The following is a 19674-nucleotide window of genomic DNA, read 5'->3' as shown; positions in this document are numbered from 1 at the left end:
AAGTAAGCACCAATAACAAAAGAAACTACAAAAAGCTATTCCCTGTACAATATTTCAAACCCAACCAATTCTAAAAACATGTCAGGAGCACGTCTCATTCCATGACTGAGTCTTACTAGCATATGTTCGGAAGCTGAATTTTCAAAAGACTGCTAATGAGAAGCAGAATTTTTCAGGACTGTAAATCTGAAATATCCTCATAAGTCTCTTTCACATTTACAGTCTCATAGGATTTGGGCGGCACCTACATTACAGTATCATACCAAGGAATCTGCTGGACTGAACATCTATTAAAACAACACATGCCCTTACTGCCTTCACTAATCCTCACCTTAGTACCCATGCCCTTTCCTCAAGCAGTCCTCTACACTGATATTCGACTCAAATTCCAAATCCTACCTCCCACAATCCTTAGAAATACACTGAATACTTCATTAACTCCTAACAGATTAGACCACCATGGCAACTTCTTACCACTGGTTAGTGGCTTTTTGATAAGAGTGCAATCACCCACTTCAAACTGATCTTTAGTATGTTTAACCCTAGTTATCTGCCAACTCTCCTGACATTAAGCTCCTTACTTTTCCCACTACTGTTCTTAAAGCACCAAGGAGCAAGCTTAGAATTAGGTTTTCTTTCTATAAGTATTTCAAAAGGTGAACATCTGGTCATCAAATTTGGTATGGTTCGGTAAGCCAACAACTCGTTCTGAAGCCTTTCTTCATGATAATCTACCCTTTACTGAAAGCTTAATCGATGCCCTCCCCAAACAATTAAATCTTTGCACTTGGCCTTTCAATTGTGGAAAGTATTTTGCTGTACTCATACTTTTGTTGTGGCTGCCAGTTTGGAATTCGGATTGGGTTTGGGATTGGGATCTACCAGGGCACTAAACAATACAATCTGTGCTGTCGATATTGTTTGTGCTTTTGAATTATTGAAAATCCAATAAAATCCCTTTTGTCTGAAAAGAGTGGTTTGCAAAGTCCCCGCTGTCATGTATACGAAGGGAGTCATAAATTATTTGTTGCATCACAGTTTAAGTGCTGCAACCCAGCCAATTCATTGAGCAGGTGGTTGTCCATTATATTGTCCATTAATTGTTTAAGTTAATTTTCCATATAGTGACCCCTGACCCTCCTGGTAGGTCGCTCCCCCTCCACGCAGCTCCGACTGTGTGCCCCTGCTGCCGCTGCCACTGCCGCTGGTAAGTGTCCTCCATCTTTTTTTCCTTCTGTACCACTGTTTCCCCCTCTCTGTGCCTCGTTTTCTCCTCTGTGCCACTCGTTGTCCCCCCCCTTGTGCCCCATTTTTGCTTTCTGTACCACTGTTTCCCCGCCGCTGTGCCCCCTGTGGCCCGCCCCCTGCCCACTCGCTGCTCCCGCCTCCCAGCTGCTCCTCCCTCCCACCTCCCCATACGCTGCGCGGCTGCGCCGCTGGCACGCCGAGGATGCGCCTAAGGCAAGCCAGTCTGCGCCCGTACGAGCCTGGACCACGCCCAGCACCAGAACCCCTGGACGCCGCGAACACCACGACACCAGAATCCACTACGACGCCAGCACCCTCCACGCACTCAACGCCGGACGAAACCACACCTGCTTCCAGGCAGCCCCGAAACGGACCCACGGACCCTTCTCCTGCCGCACCTGCAGCTTCACCTGCGACAGAACCACCAAATCTCCAAGGACTGGACCCAACCACCTCAGCTGCATATTCCTCAACACCCGCTCCGCACGCAAACACGCCGCCAAGCTCTGGGATCTGATCAACACCTAAGCCCCAGACATGGCCTTCTTCACCGAGACCTGGTGGAACGACTCCTCGGCACCCGACATCGCCATAGCCATCCCGGACGGCTACGAGATCACCCGCAGGGATCGTGCCAACGGATATGGAGGAGGAATAGCCATCGTCCACAAGTCCACCCTCAAGGTCGCCACCCACGCAGACGACACCCTCAACACCGCCGAACACCTGCACTTCCGGATCCACACCGACCCCAACACCACCCTCAGAGGAACACTCATCTACAGGCCCCCCCGGACTCAGTTCAGTGACTCCATCGCCGACCTCGCCAGCACCCACGCACTCGCCTCCATGGACTACATCCTCCTCGGGGAACTGAACTTTCACCTCCAGAACAACAACAACGCCAACTCCACCACCCTGATCGACAACCTCGCAAACCTCGGCCTCAGACAACTCATCACCGCACCCACCCACGCCGCCGGCCACACGCTGGACCCAGTCTTCTCCACAGGCTCCCAAGTCACACCGCCAAACTCCACTGGACCGACCACTGCTGCATCCATTTTCACCTTCAAGAAACCAACCATCAACCATGCACCACACAGACCAGCTGATCACCACCCTCGCCCAGAACCCACCCACCGACCCCACCAACCGAGACGCCACAGCCCGCAGCCTCAGACAGTGGATCGACGACGGCGCCAACACCCTCGCCCCGCTCAAGAAACCCTCCAACAGCCTCGCCAGCAAGAGAGCCACCTGGTTCACTGACGAGCTCCAGACCTTCAAACGCGCACGCCGGAAACTGGAGAAGATATGGCTCCGCAAACGCACACCGGACAACCACGCAGCACACAAGGACGCCACCCGCAGACATCACCACCTCATCAGACTAGCCAAGAGATCCTCCTTCAATGACCGCTTGGATAACAATGCACACGACAGCAAAGAGCTCTTCAGCATCGTAAAGGAACTCTCCAACCCCAGCGCCAACGCCAACGACTTCCCGCCCTCACAAGAACTGAGACTCACTAGCCATCTTCTTCCACCGCAAGATTGCTGACATCCACGACAGCTTCAACACCACGACCGCACCGACTACGCCAGACTCCACCTCCCCTGTGAACACCACCAGCGCCAACCGCCTGACCTCCTGGCCCAACGTCAACGACGACACATGCAAGGTCATGAACTCCATCCACTCAGGATCTCCGTCAGACCCGTGCCCACACCACGTATTCAATAAAGCGGACGCAGCCATCGCACCCAAACTACCAAAGGTCATCAACATCTCCTTCGAAACAGTGACATTCCCTGAAAGCTGGAAGCAATCAGAAATCAACGCCCTCCTCAAGAAGCCCAAAGCGGACCCCAAGGACCTCAAGAACTTCCGGCCCATCTTCCTGCTCCCGTTCCCGGCAAAGGTCATCAAGAAAATCGTCAACATGCAATTGGCCCGCCACCTGGAAGACAACAACATCTTGGACCCGTCCGAGTCCGGATTCAGACGAACAGGAAACACCCAGACTCCCTCAAGCCAATCAAAAGCGCAGCAATGCAGCATTGTGCTTGGTCTGAGCGGCGTGGTTTGGCGCTCAGACAGACAGTGAGAACCTGGGCATGTTCTCCACCCAGCCTGGGTAGAGACCATGCAAAGTGCGCATAGTCATGAGCACTTACAGTGTGCCACCACTTCTCCCCATGCTCCTCCGTCATCAGAGCAGCCCCACCCTGGCCGCAAAGCTGCCGCAGCAAGAACAATTAATATAATAACTTTGCGATACTGTCATTTTATTTTTCCTTTATTTCACTGCTGTGGGGAGACGCTCCTATACCTTAGCGGAGGAGCCGCCATTGAAAGATCCTGTTTGTGACTGCTGTGTGGAGTGCTTCGGTTGCTCAAGTACTGCATGCGACACTTCATCTCAAGCCCTCAGACATATTGAGGAGCTTCTACCGTACAGAAAGAGTAAATGCACACTTGAGTAACTGTGTTATTGCCTTGCTTTTTTTTTTGCTTTTAACGTTTGACAATCTTCTTTTAGTGTTTAGGCACTATACAAATTGTTACACGTTGACGGTAAATACTGGAAAACAGCAGGTTCAGGACTAAGTGCATCGGTAGAAACATGGGACTAGAGAGATACATAGAATAAATGTATGTCAACCTCCCCAAATTCATGGTTATGGTCTTGATTTTACACACAAACACAGCAAACATTTTACGCCCCTTAACAATATAGCAAAGGGGCATTTGCTCAGGTCGAAATGCCAAGTGCAGGTCGACCCCCGCAGGAGGTGGTGGTGCAGAGTTACATGATGTGGCAGGGGTTGACCACCCTCAGACAACAGACAACTGAAACCAAAACACGGTCATGATACCAATACTGCCATATTCAGTCTGTGTGAAGGGGTGAGGCGTCATTTTAAAGGAGGGAGGAGTTTTGGATCCTCCCATGCGGCTAGAATGGAGAATGATGTGGGAGGCCCCCGAGGTTCAGACACCTATCCCAGACAAAAGGGGCTAGCACTACTAGATGACTACAAAAGAGACAGAGAGCGAGCAGTTAAAACTAGTGAAGTAGGAGGCATGGTCCTGTTTGGTTCTCTCTTTTACCCTAACGAAAATTCAAAGGGCCTAATAAGGATGAGCTCTTTTTGGTTTTGGAAGTCCCAAAACCCCTACTACTTTGAATAACTTTATGAACTCAGCCAGACTTGATTCTGAATATTACACACAGCCAGTTTTGAATTAGATAGTAAGAAAGGATACTTTTCATTTCTTTGTCCTTTTACTTGATCGACAAGTGAACACAAATAATTTAACATATTGATTGAGTGGTACTTTAGCTGATTTAATCAGTTCTATGATAAGTACATGGTGAATCTCACGCCAGGAAGTATGCCCTCCTGTGGTATTAGCATTTAGTACCTTCCCCTTTGTCTTTATCTTGGAACCGAGACAAGCTGTTTGATCTGGTGTGATAACAAGCAATGCTGGTTTAGAATTCTCTTCACCAAGCTCTCCCCTTGCCTGAGCTCCTTATGGAACTCATCAGTGCCATTTCCAAACTAGACTAAAAGTCATCCTCGGCAAATCATTAACTTGAGTAAGGATATTGTCCTCACGTTAACTATACCCTGCACTGACACTAGTAGTCTGCAACTCCTCATTTAGATGTTTCTTGGCTAGAATGAATTGAATTTTAGAATTTCCCTTGTTTAGGATAATAGCCCAGACACCCACCGTGAGAAAACAGTCTACTGTCTGCAAACTCTAAGACAGCGATAACAGATTCTAGTGGGCCATGTGTTAATGGTTGTTCTGGCATGGCTCAGGGTCCTTTTGCCCTCTCCCCGATTACCCCAAAGTAATGTGCTTGCTGCTTCTTTCTGCATTGTGCCTAACTGTCCCTGATAATTTAGCAGCCAAGGGCAGCTCCAAATACTTAAGATGAGGTGACAATGGCTACTAATTATAAGCACTGTGGTAACTACTGTAGCCAGCAGGCAGGTCAGGTCATAGATGCACCATTGAAGATACACAACGATGCACATCAGGTGAGCAAAGTCAAAGTACTAATTCCAATATTGCAGCCAGGAGCAGCTCTAAAGAAATGGCCAAGTTAATGATGGCCATTAGTTACTACACTCCCCTGTTCTGATAATACTTGATAGAAAGCCTAACAAAGATGCAATAATTTAACTGAATTTCCATGGGCAATTACGGCCTTATTCGTTGTTTTCTTCTTTACTTATTGTCTTCAAACATTTTCCATTCCGACAGAAGAGATTCCAATGTTTTTTTTACTAGACATCAGAATGGTGGTGCATGCCACTGTTGGCTATTGCATTTCCTTGATAATTTGTTATACACCTTCACAGTTCAGTTGAATGTGCGTAAAGAATGCATTCTTAAATAATGGTCCAGGAGCAATGTAGATAGCAAGCAGTAGACTAGGGTGGCCAACCATCCCAACTTTTGCGGGCTGTTCCTGCAACTGAGTAATTTGTTGTGCAATCAGCTAGTACAAGATGCCAAATGTCCTGCTTTTTGCTGGTCAGGGGATGGTATATTATAGGGAACTTGCAAAGCCCTCCGAGATTGAATCATTTATCGGCAAAGGGTGAGATAAGTGAACAAGTACTGCAGGATACCAACTCTGACATTGAACAAGAGTTGTGCAGGCTGCATGCAAGTGCAGCTTTTGCTGACATAGTAACGGAGGAAGGAACTGCAGCTTTAGGAACTGGATGAAAGACTCAGCTCTATGTACTAGAGATAGGAGCCCCTTTGTGGCTGATTACTTGAGAAACATCTGAAATCAGAGGCGAACAAAGACATTAATAGCAGATATATTTCATGGTATATATTATCTGAAAACACTGTAAAAGAAGTAATGGTCTTCAAATAAGATAAAATAATCTGCAATATGAGAAATAGATGGTGTTTAATATTCAAGGGGGCATGTGAGTATGTGCTACATCCTACAGAGTAATTTGTAACCTGATAAGAATTTACGTATTAATATATAACATGGTGGGCATAGTAAGAATGTGTCACTAGTTTGCTTAGAAAAATACAGTGAGCAATGGTTGTTACCTCTTCTTTACTAGGCTATGCCCTTAATTGTTGGATAAAGTACAACAAACTCCAGGAGGGAAAACTCAGACAATACTATAGAGGCCATTCAAAGCAACTGATTTGGTTAACATGCTAACACAGTCTTTCCTCTTAGTAAGTACGCTCTGAGGAAACAAGTAATCTGTATTGTATGCAGATTCTCTTTACGCTGTCCCGCTTTCTTGTAGAACACAGAGATGTGATGTAGTCTTTGTTTAAATTGGACAAATAAGAAGTCAATTTTCCATAAAATTAAATGTTGTACAGTTTTGCATATTTGCGTTTAGAAACAGTAAAAATTGTATGTCAGATTAGAACATTTTGGCCACTCTACATTTCTAACATGAGGATCTATTCATGAACTTAATGGAACTAACAAAATAATGCATTCAATAATCCCTAAAGTTTATTTCTGACCTGAATCAGGAAGGCAAAAGCACCACCAATTAAGTGAAGATACATGTTTGTGCCCATCCCTTGTGGAAGGCAATTATATTAACTTTGTGTCATCCAGATTACTTTGAATGGAGGCCCTGTGTATCCCGAAGAGATAAAACATTCAAGGCAGCAGAACATTAAATTGTTTGGCACAGCAAGACAGATGCTAGTATGGCAAGACCACCTTACCCTCTCCTCTTTTGCACAGATGTAGGTGAACCATTTGAGGCCAGCAGCCACGTGGGTGATTTCATCTGCATAGATTACTTCCAAAACCTTTACTGATTCCTCGTCTCCTTGTGCAGCAAATCTTCTCAACGTCTGTGGGTGCACATCCAAACCCCTGATGGAATAGATAAACATCTTGAGGTGGTCCTCTTCAGAGAAGTGCCAGAGGCAACATCCAACCCCTGCAAGCATGATCTTACTGCACTGGATAATTTTGGAAAATGTTCTTAACAAAAATATGCATGGTAAAAGTGTACAAATGCCCCCTTACAAGAACCATATGCTCCGTGAAACCCACCCATGCAAAATCCAGTAAAGGGACAGAGAGTGAAATACCTTTTAAGGCTGGGCAATGTCTCAAGTTATCTAATTACTGGGCTGCACTGGCAAAAATCACCAGATAATAAAAACTAGGAATATGCACTACTACGAATGTAGCATTTAAGTGGTGTGATGAAAGTGCTTCTATAATTCAATATAGAGGAAAATCTGACTAGAATTGACAGTGAAACATCTGTGAGATATCAGAGGATACTTGGTTAGCCTACCCAGTGCTGTGCCTGTCCTTACCTGGCTTCATGCACCATGTGCACAATGGCTAGGCGTGCAAGAAGGTTGTGTGAAGTATCTGTAGCAGATTGCCACAAACCTAAAAAAAAAAAAAAAAGAGTGGACGTTTCAGAAGCATCTTTTAGTCATTCACAATTTTATTTTACTGTCAAGCACAATGAAAGTGTAGACATTTGCACCTGTCAGGTCAGAAGCACTCAATATCCCCTGTCTGATATATAAATGGTGTAGGTTGAAATAGCAATGCATTAGAAAGAGAAATACCAAAAGTATGTTACTACCAGAAACATACAAGGCCACAGATCTTCTTAAAATACAAAAATACAATTATACAGACAATATTTAAGAGTATAGAAGTGAGACTGCTTAAAATTAGAACTGAAGAACTCAGACTGAAGGGACAAAGAGGCAGACATGCCCTTGTAGAGCACTGGCAAAGTTCCACTTCTCAGTCTCGTAAGCTGGGCCAAAAGATAGTGGATGCCACAAAAAGGTGATGGAAGGAATGCTTGAAATTCATCTCATCCAGTGAAGTTCGCTCTGGGCAACATTCCAGACTATCGTGTTTCACCCTCTGTGCCTTTTTACAGAGACCCGCAACCTTATGCAAATCAGTCTTTGTCCCACTCAAATAGGAACAGTACAGCCCGACCTGCCAGGCCAGGTTCCCTCCAGATGGGAACACAAGCAAACCCAGACCGGTTGTGACCTACTTAGGCCTCACCAGTGAGGTACACCTGCAGTAGTATAGTACAGTGAGCATGGGACCACAAGTCAGCGCAAACCAATCACAATTAGGACGTCAAATGCAAGAAAAAATAAAGTGAAGGAAGGAAGGAATGCTTGAATTAATTTTACCCATTGGCGTTCGTCTGCACCATATTCCAGACCGTTGTTTTTTTATGACTGAGCCATTCTAGAGAGAGACGTGCCTCATGCAAATCATTCTTGGTTCTGCTCAAATAGGTTATCAAATCAATTTATAGGGGTTAAGGGGGAAGGTAATAGGTAAGGCTGCCCCCCACTCAAACAACAATTAATCAACCAAAGCCTCATCGAATCGGAAACGCATCCACATATACGACCAGAAACAGGGGTACGATATCTTATTATCAATATGAATCCCCTGGATGTGTCGAGTAACACTAGTCCTATGGTCACGATGCGTAATTGTTCACTGTAAAAACACACAGGTTCACACTCACTACAACCAGAAAAGGTGTAGAAAATAGAGAGAGTGCCTCACGGTAGTCACACCCGAGGGGGTTCCCGGCTAGCAATTACCGGTATACCCACTTCTCATCACTGGTCACTCTCTCTATGTGAAAAGACAGAAGTGCACAAAAACATATAGTTGTGCGTGAGAATAGTGGTGAACAGAGACCAGTGACAAACATATAAACACTGATGTGAAATATTGTGTACATAAATAAATCCCTAACCAGACAAACTGGTAAAACAAGGCAAGGTTTTGCTGGCTATTCATTTTTATTCTGTTGCTGCAAAACCTGCCAGTTAAAAATGGTTAATTATATACCATAGTTATTTTATCCTCAGGCCGACATGTTTCATCGCTCCAACTTTCAGCGATTTTGTCAGGGCATTCGAGGGGTTCTCTATCCTCAGTCTTCTCAATAGAACAAGGACCTTAAGGGTGCCAAGTCTGCACGTACCGGCACCCCTCTGTTGAACCCAGTGTCGCGTGATCACGTGTCCGGTAATGGCTAGAAGTTGTCTAAGCTACTGCTGCCGAGTCCCTCCGGCGCTTCCGATGGTCCTGAAGCGCCGGAGGGACTCTGCATCAGTGCAGATATACAATATTGACATTCTTGGAGCAATAAACTGATTGATTATACAATTCTTACCATTGTGTACAGGAAGTGTTCCAAAATCACTGCCCAGTTCTGTTAGCCTCTTCTGGAGCATCTTGTAATGCTAAAAGAGATAAAAGGAGTGAACACAAGAGCCTTCCCAGTCCATACCATAGATATGCCTGGATTGAAAAAGTTGAGTTTATATTATTATATTTAAAGTTACAAGAAAATATGTTGCATACATTGTGAGGTAATGAAGATTAAGGTCACTGTAAAGTAGGTTTAACAAGCTTCCTAGATAAAACAATCAATTTTTGTCAGTAAAAACTAGGTGTGTGAAATTATGCCTGTGGAACTGCAAAATGAAACCTGTGTAACATTTATCATACCCCGGTGTGTGCCAAATTTGTCACGCCAATGTCACTAGTGACGTTTTTAATGATGAAAGAAGGAAACAAACATGTTAGTAAATAAACAAAGAAGCCATGTGACTCAGCATTGAGCTGCCCTGGAAGTCCAGATGAGGGCCATTTTGTAGCTTCAAGAACTGCCTGGGCTCCATGAGGTCAGTTACATTTGCTTGAACGTCCCCTTCGGTGCACGAAAGGCTAGTGGCCTTCCTACGGATTAGTAGGAACAGAGTATAAGTGATTTGCCTATCATCTGCTTACTCTCCCGGAACAGTGCAAGGGCTTTGGTAAGCGCATAAAAGCCCCCAGATGGCCATTTTCTCATTCCAGTGGGGTGGAAAGCAAAGACTGAGTCACAGGTCAGAACTACAGTAGACCTGGCCCCCATGGGACTCTGCTCCATCCGTGGGGCCACCATGTTACAAAGTGTTCAGGACAGGCTTCCAAGGGCAATGGGAGGGGATCTCTACTTCAACAAGGTGGAAAGCTTTGAGACCCAGGTTGGTCTCTAGAGAGCCCAAGGACATGGTCCCCTGGGTCTGGGCTCCATCCACCAGGCTTCTATGTCACAAAGTAACGCGGACCGGGTCCAGCAAAGCCCGGGCGGGGTTCCTTGCTTTGCTGGATTGGTAGTGTTCTGATGGGGCCCTGGATCCGAGGTATAGCGGGCCCTGGGACCCTGTGCCTGGGATCAATCTGCCAGGCTACCTTGTTACAAAGTGCCCAGGACGGGGTTCTCCAGGGTCCTGGGAGGCCCTCCCTGGTTTCCAGCGTGGGAGGCTCTGACTGTGACAGGGTCAGAGCTTAAGCATCCCCAGGGGTTGCAAGTGCCTGGTCGTTGGTTCCCTTCACTGACCAATCATGTCGTAAAGTGCCAAGGAATGGGTTCAACAGGCTCGGGGTGGATTCCACTGCTTTGCCAGGATAAGAAGCTCTGAAAAGATCTGCTCACCACATTCACTATGAAAAAACAATTAACATCAACCTAGGCTATGGTAATTATATTAGACTATTACAACAGTAGCAAACCTTCAATCATAGTAACTCTCTTGCTGGACGTGTTTGTCCATTGAAACTCTATTGGTTGCATCAAGAGTAGTCTGAGATTAAAGTCTAGAGTCTAGAGTCTCAAGCACTACAGAGCTAGACACTGTGAGCTAGACCTTCCACAGTTAAAAAGGAAGATGATTTGCTATTGGAAGGGTAGAATAAAATCCTGATTGACTAAGGCACATCCCATCCCCACGCAGGTAGAAATGCATACTCAAAATTTTAATCTAAAGAGCCTTATAACATTAACTGTGAACAATGCAGTTATAGTTTAGAATATGGTATAACTAGGTCTAATTGGCTGGGAATTAAAGTAATAAATAGCAATCTTTAGTACATCAGAAAGATCTTTAAAAAGTACAACTTTTATCGTTTACTTAATTAAATCCATTACAATTTTCTTCCCCGTTGATAGCAGCTAAGACTTAACAAGATTTAAAATTATTCAACCGTCAGTTGCACCAAAAGAATCTTACAGATTAAAATCACTGTTACATCATAATTACATTCTAAAATTCGATGAAATATTGCTTGTATTCTACTTTTTCTACATGGATTACAGTTATGAACCGACAGATAACAGATGTCAAATGTTAGTCTCTTCGGTACCAGCAATAAGTCAATATGAATAAAAGTAGTTGTTTCTGCAGGCCGATGGACCGGACCACTTGCTCCCTCCTTGTGATGACTCCATAAAACAAATGAAACTAGCATCAAGCTTTCAGTGAACGGACCCTTTCATTGTTGTGTTGACTTTGTTGCATGATCGTGTATGTGTAGGAATCAGTAAATAAACAAAGAGTAGCAGTGGGTCTTTGTTTATTTACTGATTGTTTAGGGGCTGTGGCGGTGAGAGGTCTTTAAACATCCCCTTGGGCCCTCATATCCCTTGTTGTATGTATGTATGTGTAGGAATGTAATCAATTTACAGTTCATCTGGGGATCAGATGGATCAAGCCCTTCAATTATAGCCTCCTGACATGTTCGTATTCCTCTATCTAAAAAAGCCTTTCTTGGTAAGATCTCTCGTGCAGGTCGAAGTTTCTTGCAAATACATATTAAGTGGATGAGGTCTTCCACATAGATGACAGCTTTTGACTTCCGTATTTTTCCACTATGGGGCATCTGCCAGTGAAGGATATTTACCAAAACGTAGTGCCATTAGCTGTTTTTTTAGGTGGTCCGAGTATGTTAAATCTAGGTATGCTGCTGGTTTAAGAATTTTGTAGTTGTTAAGGATAGTTCAGGCGTGGGACCTCAGGCACAAAATATTTTTGTCAAGCAAAATCGAGTACAGTTTTTCAACTTTATTAATTGTGGACTTAAATGTAACATAAGGCAGGTTTTCATTCCACAGGTCCAAAGTGCAAGTGGATTTGAGAGCATTTTGCAAATAGCGCTTATGTGGTGTATTGGGACCGTTCTCTTGCTCTGACAACAGAGCCTCATTTAGTTTAGAGTTCACCGTGTTTTGCTTTATGCGGTACCACACTTTGATTGTTGAATATTGCCTGCCAACTGTCTCATTCAGTAAACCAAAGTCTAATCGCACTTGTGCTGGAGACGCCATTTGAGGGAGCTTAAAAACCCTTTTGAAAATGCTGGTTGTTAAATTATTGAGTATGGTTGCATCTTTACGTTGGAAGGCTACGCTGGCGTAGGTTAACGTTGGTAATGTTTTAGCCGTTATTACTGTAATCAGTGGTTTGAATGAGGGGCCCCTTAGCCTCCCTGCCATTTTCTCATAAGCAAAGGTTAATGCGGTTGCCCGCTGAGCTATGTAATTTTTCTGATCTTGATGGCTCAATTTGTGGTCAAGGTAAAATCCCAATTATTTATAGCTTGTGACGTTTTCCAAGACTTTACCTTTAAAGTTGATGTTGTACGGGCGAGCTGTTCGGTTATTGATCAGCATTGTTTTTGCTATATTAATTTCCAGCTTATTTGTCGTCAGAAATTCTGCTAGGCCCGTCACTAGCTTCGTGAGCCCAATTTTACTCAAACTGATTAAAACTATGTCGTCGGCATATGCAAGGTGGAAAAGGGATAGTGATCCCAGATGCGGAGAATGAGAGTTAATTACATTGAGTTTGTCAGATAAATCAGCTAAAACCAAATTAAATAAGTGGGGAGCAAGCACGCATCCCTGCTTCAAGCCCCTGTCTGTGTTCCATTTTCTTGAGACTGTTAATCCGTCACCAAGTTTTACTCTAAGCCATGTATCCGTATAAAATAACAGTAAACCTTTTAAAATTCTTTCTGGAATATTCCATAACCTTAGTTTCATCCATAAAAATTTCCGATCCACACTTTTAAATCAATGAAGCAGAGGTGCAAGCTCTGTTTTTTTATTTTGCATTTCTCCGCTATTAGCGTAATGGAAAGGATATTAAAGATTGTCCCAATCCCTTTTCTAAATCCTGTCTAGTTTGTGGGGGATAAGATTTAGGTCTTTAGACCAGGCAACCAGATCATCCAGGATCAGGGAAGCTAAGTAATACACTTCAACGTCAAGCAATGCAATCAGTCGATAATTCGATGGATTGGATCTTTCACCCCCTTTAAAAATTGGTGTCAGGATTGAGTCTTGCCAACTGTCTGGATTGTGGTTTAATAGATCAACTTGAGCAAAAAGAGTCTATAACAGGAAGCTCCAAAAATCAGGGCCATGTTTAAAAACTGCTTGGGGGACACTATTGGGTCTGGGAGCACCATCCCTTTTGCTTTTATTTATTAGGTTTTTTATGGCAACTGCTGTGTATGAAGAGTGGTTTGGGCTAGCAGCATGTGGACGGTCTGAGTTAGCGCTCGTGGCTTTACCCGTGGTGCACGTGGCCCCAGTGCCCTATTTTTGCCTAGGGCTTGAAGGGGCCTGGTAGCTCGATTCCTGCTCATGAGAGTGGTATGGAGTCTTAAATTTCTGAGCTATATGGTCGGCCCAGTCCTGTTCCTTGACGTTTGATGCTAGAATGTTCTTAGGCCGATTCAGCTGATTTATTGTTAGCCAAAATTTATTTGCATTATGTTGTCTTGCATTGTATATTAACCGTAGCCAAAAACTGTCCGCATTTGCTTTTTTGCTCTCCCAGAGCTTCTTTTTAAAGACTTTTCTCTGCATCCTGAATGCTTCCCATGTGACAACTGTGCTGGCATTTTTGTGTAATTTCCAAGCTGTTTTTTTTTTAAGTCCCTTCTTAGTTTTTCAATCTCACTTGTTAGCCCGATATATGGATTGGAGGAGACTGCTTTAGGTCTTGATTTTACAGTTGTGGTTGGAAGGCTAGTGAGGAAGTATGACCATGCTTTTATACCGTTACTGTTCCTTAGAGCCGACTCAGCAAGTAATTCCTTAATTGAATCAAAATGCTGATCAGGTGATCCGCTTGTCCAGATTAAACGTTTTGAATTTATAGTATTCAATTTGCCTTCTAGGTCAGTGGCTTTTTCCAGCCTTGGTAGGGCTAAATTGAAAACAATATGTTGAATTGAATGATCACTTATTGTGGTGTATTCTATATAAAAATGTGCTAGAAGCGGCATTAATGGGAGCGTTAAAATCATATAGTCCAGTGTTCAATGTGATCATGGGCCGTGATACGTATAATTTGGTGGGGTGTCTTCGGATCTTCCGTTAATCACTCTCATTCTTTGATATTCTAGGGCTGTTACTAGCTGTTGTCCACAAAGATCTTTACAAATATACTTATTTGAACATTGTTGCTTTATATTCCAGAAAGTATTTTCAGCTGTCAATATTTCGTCTTCGTCGGGAGTGTGAAAGACAGATCTTTAATAAATGCTTGGGTACACCAAAAAAAAAACCCACAAAAAAAGCTCATTCCAACTTACACAGATGAAGCCCTCCTTCTTTCCCCCAGAAATAAGTAAGACCTGCTGTTCGTTCAGAAAACTGGCCTACGCCCCCTGTCCCACACAAACCTCAATGATGATGTCAGTAGAGAAACAAACTTGGAAAAGCGACCAGAGAATGCATAGAGAGAACTATAGCCGCCAAACACTTTATTTCCATCTTTGACTACCATGGACCATCCCCACAAAAACAGTGCAATTACTGACCTTTGCTTCATCACCCGCAACTTTGACAAAGTCATTGAAGAACTCTCGAGGTAGCTGGCCTCCACTGGGTTGCTGTGCTGCTGCAAAGCGAACAATTATGTCCCAGGAGAGGTCTATGGCCCACTGTTCAATGTTGGCAAGGGAGTGCAGGAGTGCAATCCGGCTGGCCTTGGAGGGTCACAGAGAGAAAGAATACAAGAGCCATTATAGAGAAGTAAAAGAAGTACAACTGAAGTAACTATCTACACCCAAGATGAAATCTTCCCTAAAAAAGAAAAGCTTTCAGTTAACATAGACTCTAGGGTTCATAATAAATTCTCTTCAATAAGCACCAAGGCTTAAGTATTTAAAGTCAATTCTGTCCACAATGCACATTAGATGAAAAACAATTTTACCTGTATTTGAACCATTCCAAATTTTACAGAGTGTAGCATCACCCCCAGTGGATAATAGTGCCACATTAAGAAATGAGTAATGGTAGGACTTCACAAAACATAAATATCTGGGCATTGAGATAGATGGCAAAGGTGTAGGGGGCTGACTTAGCTAGATCTGTCACCTGCCTTTGTCACCACTGACTATATCCTCCGCTAACAACCCTTCATAAGCCAACTTTTGGAATCCGTCCAATCTATTTCGGTCTTTCCTGTCATCTCAGACTAGTCAGTAGCTTTCTCTCCTTTTCAATCTGCCCCAAACTCTGTAAACTATAGTGTGCAGCAGGTCTCTGAAGTCTCTCTTTTGTTTCTGAATTATCTTCATGCCCTGAACTCTTAGATCCATTACAATGACATGAATCTTTTCATATGTACCAGTCACATCCAGCTCATGAATATGCCAAGTTACATCACATGCATTTCTAACACATGCCATTACAACGCGGTCATTACAACAACCACGTTGTAACAACGCATGCCATTACAACGCAAGTCGGAACAGCGACTTGCTTGGGGGGGCAGGAGGGGTGCTGAATGTTGGAATAGTATAATTTACTAATTCAACTCCGGTCTGTGCAACAGTAGGGAAGGTGTTGGATCTTAAATCCAACACCTTCTGACCCCTAGAACAAGTCGTTGTTCAGACGTGTGTTGTAATGGCATGCGTTGTTACATGGCAGTTGTAATATTGTTAGTTTTTCATATATTATGGCAGAGTATGGCTGCTGAAAATGATTTTTTGGGTGTGCTTTTTGGCTGTACGTTATTGATGTTAAAGTGACCTAGGCTTGAAGGTACCGGACCCTTCCTGAGTCAATCCAGTGGTTTGTGTGAAAGAGTTGGAGCCTATTCTGATTGGGAGGTCTGAAATGAAATGAAGTTAAAGGGTCTTTGTAAGCCTGTAACATGGATGCTCTCAGACCAACTGAACAGTGTCCTTCTGCCACAGAGATCTCAACATTAATTCCAGTTCTGAAGGTCTCCTCTCATGTTTCACATCCAGGTCTGGAATGAACATCTGGAGTAGTGTGTCCACTTCATTCTCTGCTACCACATCTGGACTATGGTGTCCAGTTCTGAAGGCCACAACTTAATCACTGTCCCAACTTTTGTTTCGTAAACAACTAGTTGAAAACAGTGTCCAATTCTTGAGACCTCTTCTGGAGTGAAGTCTACTGTTCTGCAAGCCTCAGATGGAGTATTGCATCCATGTAGAAATATCCAGAATCCTGTGTCCGGTTCTGAAAGCCTTCTCTGAACTAGAGTTTGCAGTTCCAATAACCTCAAATCAGCTACAGTGGCTAGATTTAAATGCCTCTTCTGGAATATTGCATTAATTCCTGGAGGACACACTGTGGGTACTGTGTCCAGTTGAAAAGGTTTAAAATGCTGTGCATTCTTCCTGGGGCCATTTCTGGAGTACTTGGGTACATTCTTAGATGCCACATCATTAGAACAATGAAGACGATTTGGAGGAAGTCCATTGACCGGCACAGATATGGTGCCTGGGAAACCACAAGTCTGTCAATGAAAAAGCTCAAGAATAGTAATGTGTACACTGGGAGGAAACAGGGAGTGGGCAATGACAAATATATTCAAACTCCTAAAGGAAATGAATCAAGCATAAAAGGTTGTCTTTTTCAGTCAAATGCCATTCTTGCAATTAGAAGTATGAGCCTGAGACATTTTATCACAGAATAGTGTGGCAATAAGCGTTGGGGACAAAAGCTGTGCATTAATGTTTCAATGACCTGTTTCAGAAGGAATGCATTAGGGCTTTGTATCAAGAATACATTTCAGAATAGGCAAGCAGGGTGGCCAAGGTGATCCTTTTTCATCAATCAGTCTGTTTCATGACATCCACCTCTCAGCCAGTTTCCCCTGTAGTTGCTCACTCAATGACAGTCACTCACTAGGGTGCCTCCTTTCCCTCGCTTGATTTTCCCAGGCTCCACGATTGTCATGTTGGTTTTTCTGCTGGGATGAGCTGGAGGCTCCATCTGTCCAATCGCTTTGATCTGCTCTGTATTCCACAACTCCTGAATCTCATGGGTGAGTCTGGCCTGCAGGAGAAAACAATCATCATCCAGAGGCAAACACAGTTATGAAACCAGCCAGAAGAAAGTATAAGGCAAAATACACTATTGGTACTTTGTGCCAAACGTTAATCTAGTGTGGATAAATTGAGCACTGCCATATGGCAGCTAGATCTGGATCAAATTAGAACATTGTTATGTCAATCTATGGTATTTAACTTAAAAAAGTAGGTGTTTGTGGTTATAGGCCCTTGTTTAGGTCTGATTGCTAAATACTGTTATCAAACGGTATCACACTCTGGAGTTTCAGTGTAAATATCGAGGAATACCCTGCAGTCATTTTATCATGTTTTCAGGACTTCTAACCATGTTATTGCTACCCGACCCTTGATGGTGGTACATATCATAGATTTGTAGTGACGTGATACACTATTTCTGCAGTATAATCACAGTATTACTGCATTACTAAAAATGTGCGTTTCTGTCAGATGTAGGAATATGATTTGATACTTTGATGGCCTTCAGAATAAATCATTGGGTATCTTATGCAATAGTTAGTGCAATTATGTTCCCATTTATTGTAGGTCTTATATGCCATTTAAGCAGCAATCTATGTGAGGACGAAAGAATAAATATTCGCATTTTAAAAGTTAATGATTTTTAAGAGGCTAACAGTCTCCCTACCCCCAAATTCTGTCAGTGTACCATGATGTCGTAAATCGTGGTACTAGGACGATGAGCTTCTCCTCTTGTATGCAGACTAGTTTTGCCTCCATGTGCCTGGCTGGTGTATTACTATTAATCATGCGGCCTTCTTTATTAAAGACTGAAACTTCAACGATTCCTGCATAATAAAAATGTGAATTTCTGGCAAACCAACAGTTCTTACATCTACAAGGTTTTCAATATTTGTAGAAACAGAAGTGATTACGACAGTGCTGCATTTAAATTGGAAATGTTGCACATTATCATGCTTAGAATGTTGGGGGGCACAGATCAGCATTTAGCAAGGGTAGAATTCTGCTAATCAGCATAATGCAAACCTAAGAATGCAGCATAAAAACATAAGACATAAATGGATATACCTTGTATAAGCAATCTGAAAACGCGACAATAGTGAAAAAAAGCATTCTTCAAATGAGGTATTACCACACATCAGCACCCTGCAAATGATGGAGTACCACACAACAGCGCCCTACAAATGAGGGAGTATCACACATCATAACCCTAAAATTGAGAGGTTGCCACACACCAGCATCCGGCAAATGAGAGTGCCTCACACCAGCATCCTGCAAAGGTGGAAATCTGACAGACCTGTATACTGCAAACCTAGGCGACACATCAACCTGGTGCAACAATGGCAATTTTGCAGTGCAGCATATTTCACGTGTAAGACGTTACACATCAGCATACAGAAAACCTTAGTCCCAAATATCAGCTCACTGCAAACATGGGAATGTCACTTGAGCAGAATAAAAGCTTGGCAGTCCAGCCTCAGTGTGAACCAACAGTATGTGGAATAATTCCCAGAAATGCACAGCCTTTATTATTTAGATAAGAGAAAGCGACCAGAGAAGTAGAAGAGAGAGAAGGAGAGAGAGTATGGATGGGTGGAAAGAGAGATTGCAGGAGGAGACGAAGGGAGCAGGGCAGGTTTGAGCATTTTCGCCAAGGTTGCTTTTGGTTTCCAGTCGGGCCCTTCGGGCCCACATGTTTCAATGCTTTTGGCGAACGCAAATGGGACAATTCACAGAATCGGCCCGTTTGCGAACGCAAAAATGTGTATTGCAATGTATGAAAGATTTTGAATTCGCAATACGAGTAATCGCAATTATTTACAATTACCTAAATTGTGAATGCAGTTAGGGAATCGCAATTTGAGATTCCCTAAATGCAATTCTAGTGGCCATCGCAAATTGCGATTTAGCATTAAGGAATCCTAAATTACCACCAACTTGAAGTTGGTGGTAATTTGCAAATTCCTAGAAAAATGCACTTTTTAGCATTTTTCTAAGTGCCATGTGGCGCACATACGTGCCTTGAGGGCATGTATGTGCGCAACATGTGCACACATGCATATTTCAGGGGTGTTCTTTTGGCACCCTTGGACCCTTGAAATTGCATGCGCAATTTGCGAGTACCTATTGGATACTCAGAAATTGCGCATGCAATTCCCACTCATTCCTCTAGGCCCATAGAAATGAATGGAAAGCCATTCCTTATTTGCGACTTGCAATTTGC

At 43.5% G+C, this 19674-nt stretch overlaps 1 protein-coding gene across 2 annotated transcripts in view; it reads right to left on the bottom strand.

The window, feature by feature from the left end:
- LOC144824035 (uncharacterized protein HI_0077-like) overlaps positions 1-19674 on the bottom strand; it is a 105810-nt gene that overhangs the window by 14008 nt on the left and 72128 nt on the right. For both annotated transcript variants that reach the window (XM_078683077.1, XM_078683075.1), the window contains 5 exons: positions 17311-17460; positions 14961-15128; positions 9475-9544; positions 7610-7688; positions 7001-7154 (listed from right to left, as the gene is read on the bottom strand). In XM_078683077.1, the coding sequence (XP_078539203.1) occupies positions 7001-7154; positions 7610-7688; positions 9475-9544; positions 14961-15128; positions 17311-17460 (621 nt within the window). The remainder of the gene's footprint in view (positions 1-7000; positions 7155-7609; positions 7689-9474; positions 9545-14960; positions 15129-17310; positions 17461-19674) is intronic.

The sequence above is a fragment of the Lissotriton helveticus genome, chromosome 3_1, assembly GCF_964261635.1.
Source record: "Lissotriton helveticus chromosome 3_1, aLisHel1.1, whole genome shotgun sequence".
Lineage (NCBI taxonomy): Eukaryota > Metazoa > Chordata > Amphibia > Caudata > Salamandridae > Lissotriton > Lissotriton helveticus.
Note: the sequence above shows the minus strand (reverse complement) of the source record. Positions and strands in the feature narration are given on the sequence as shown.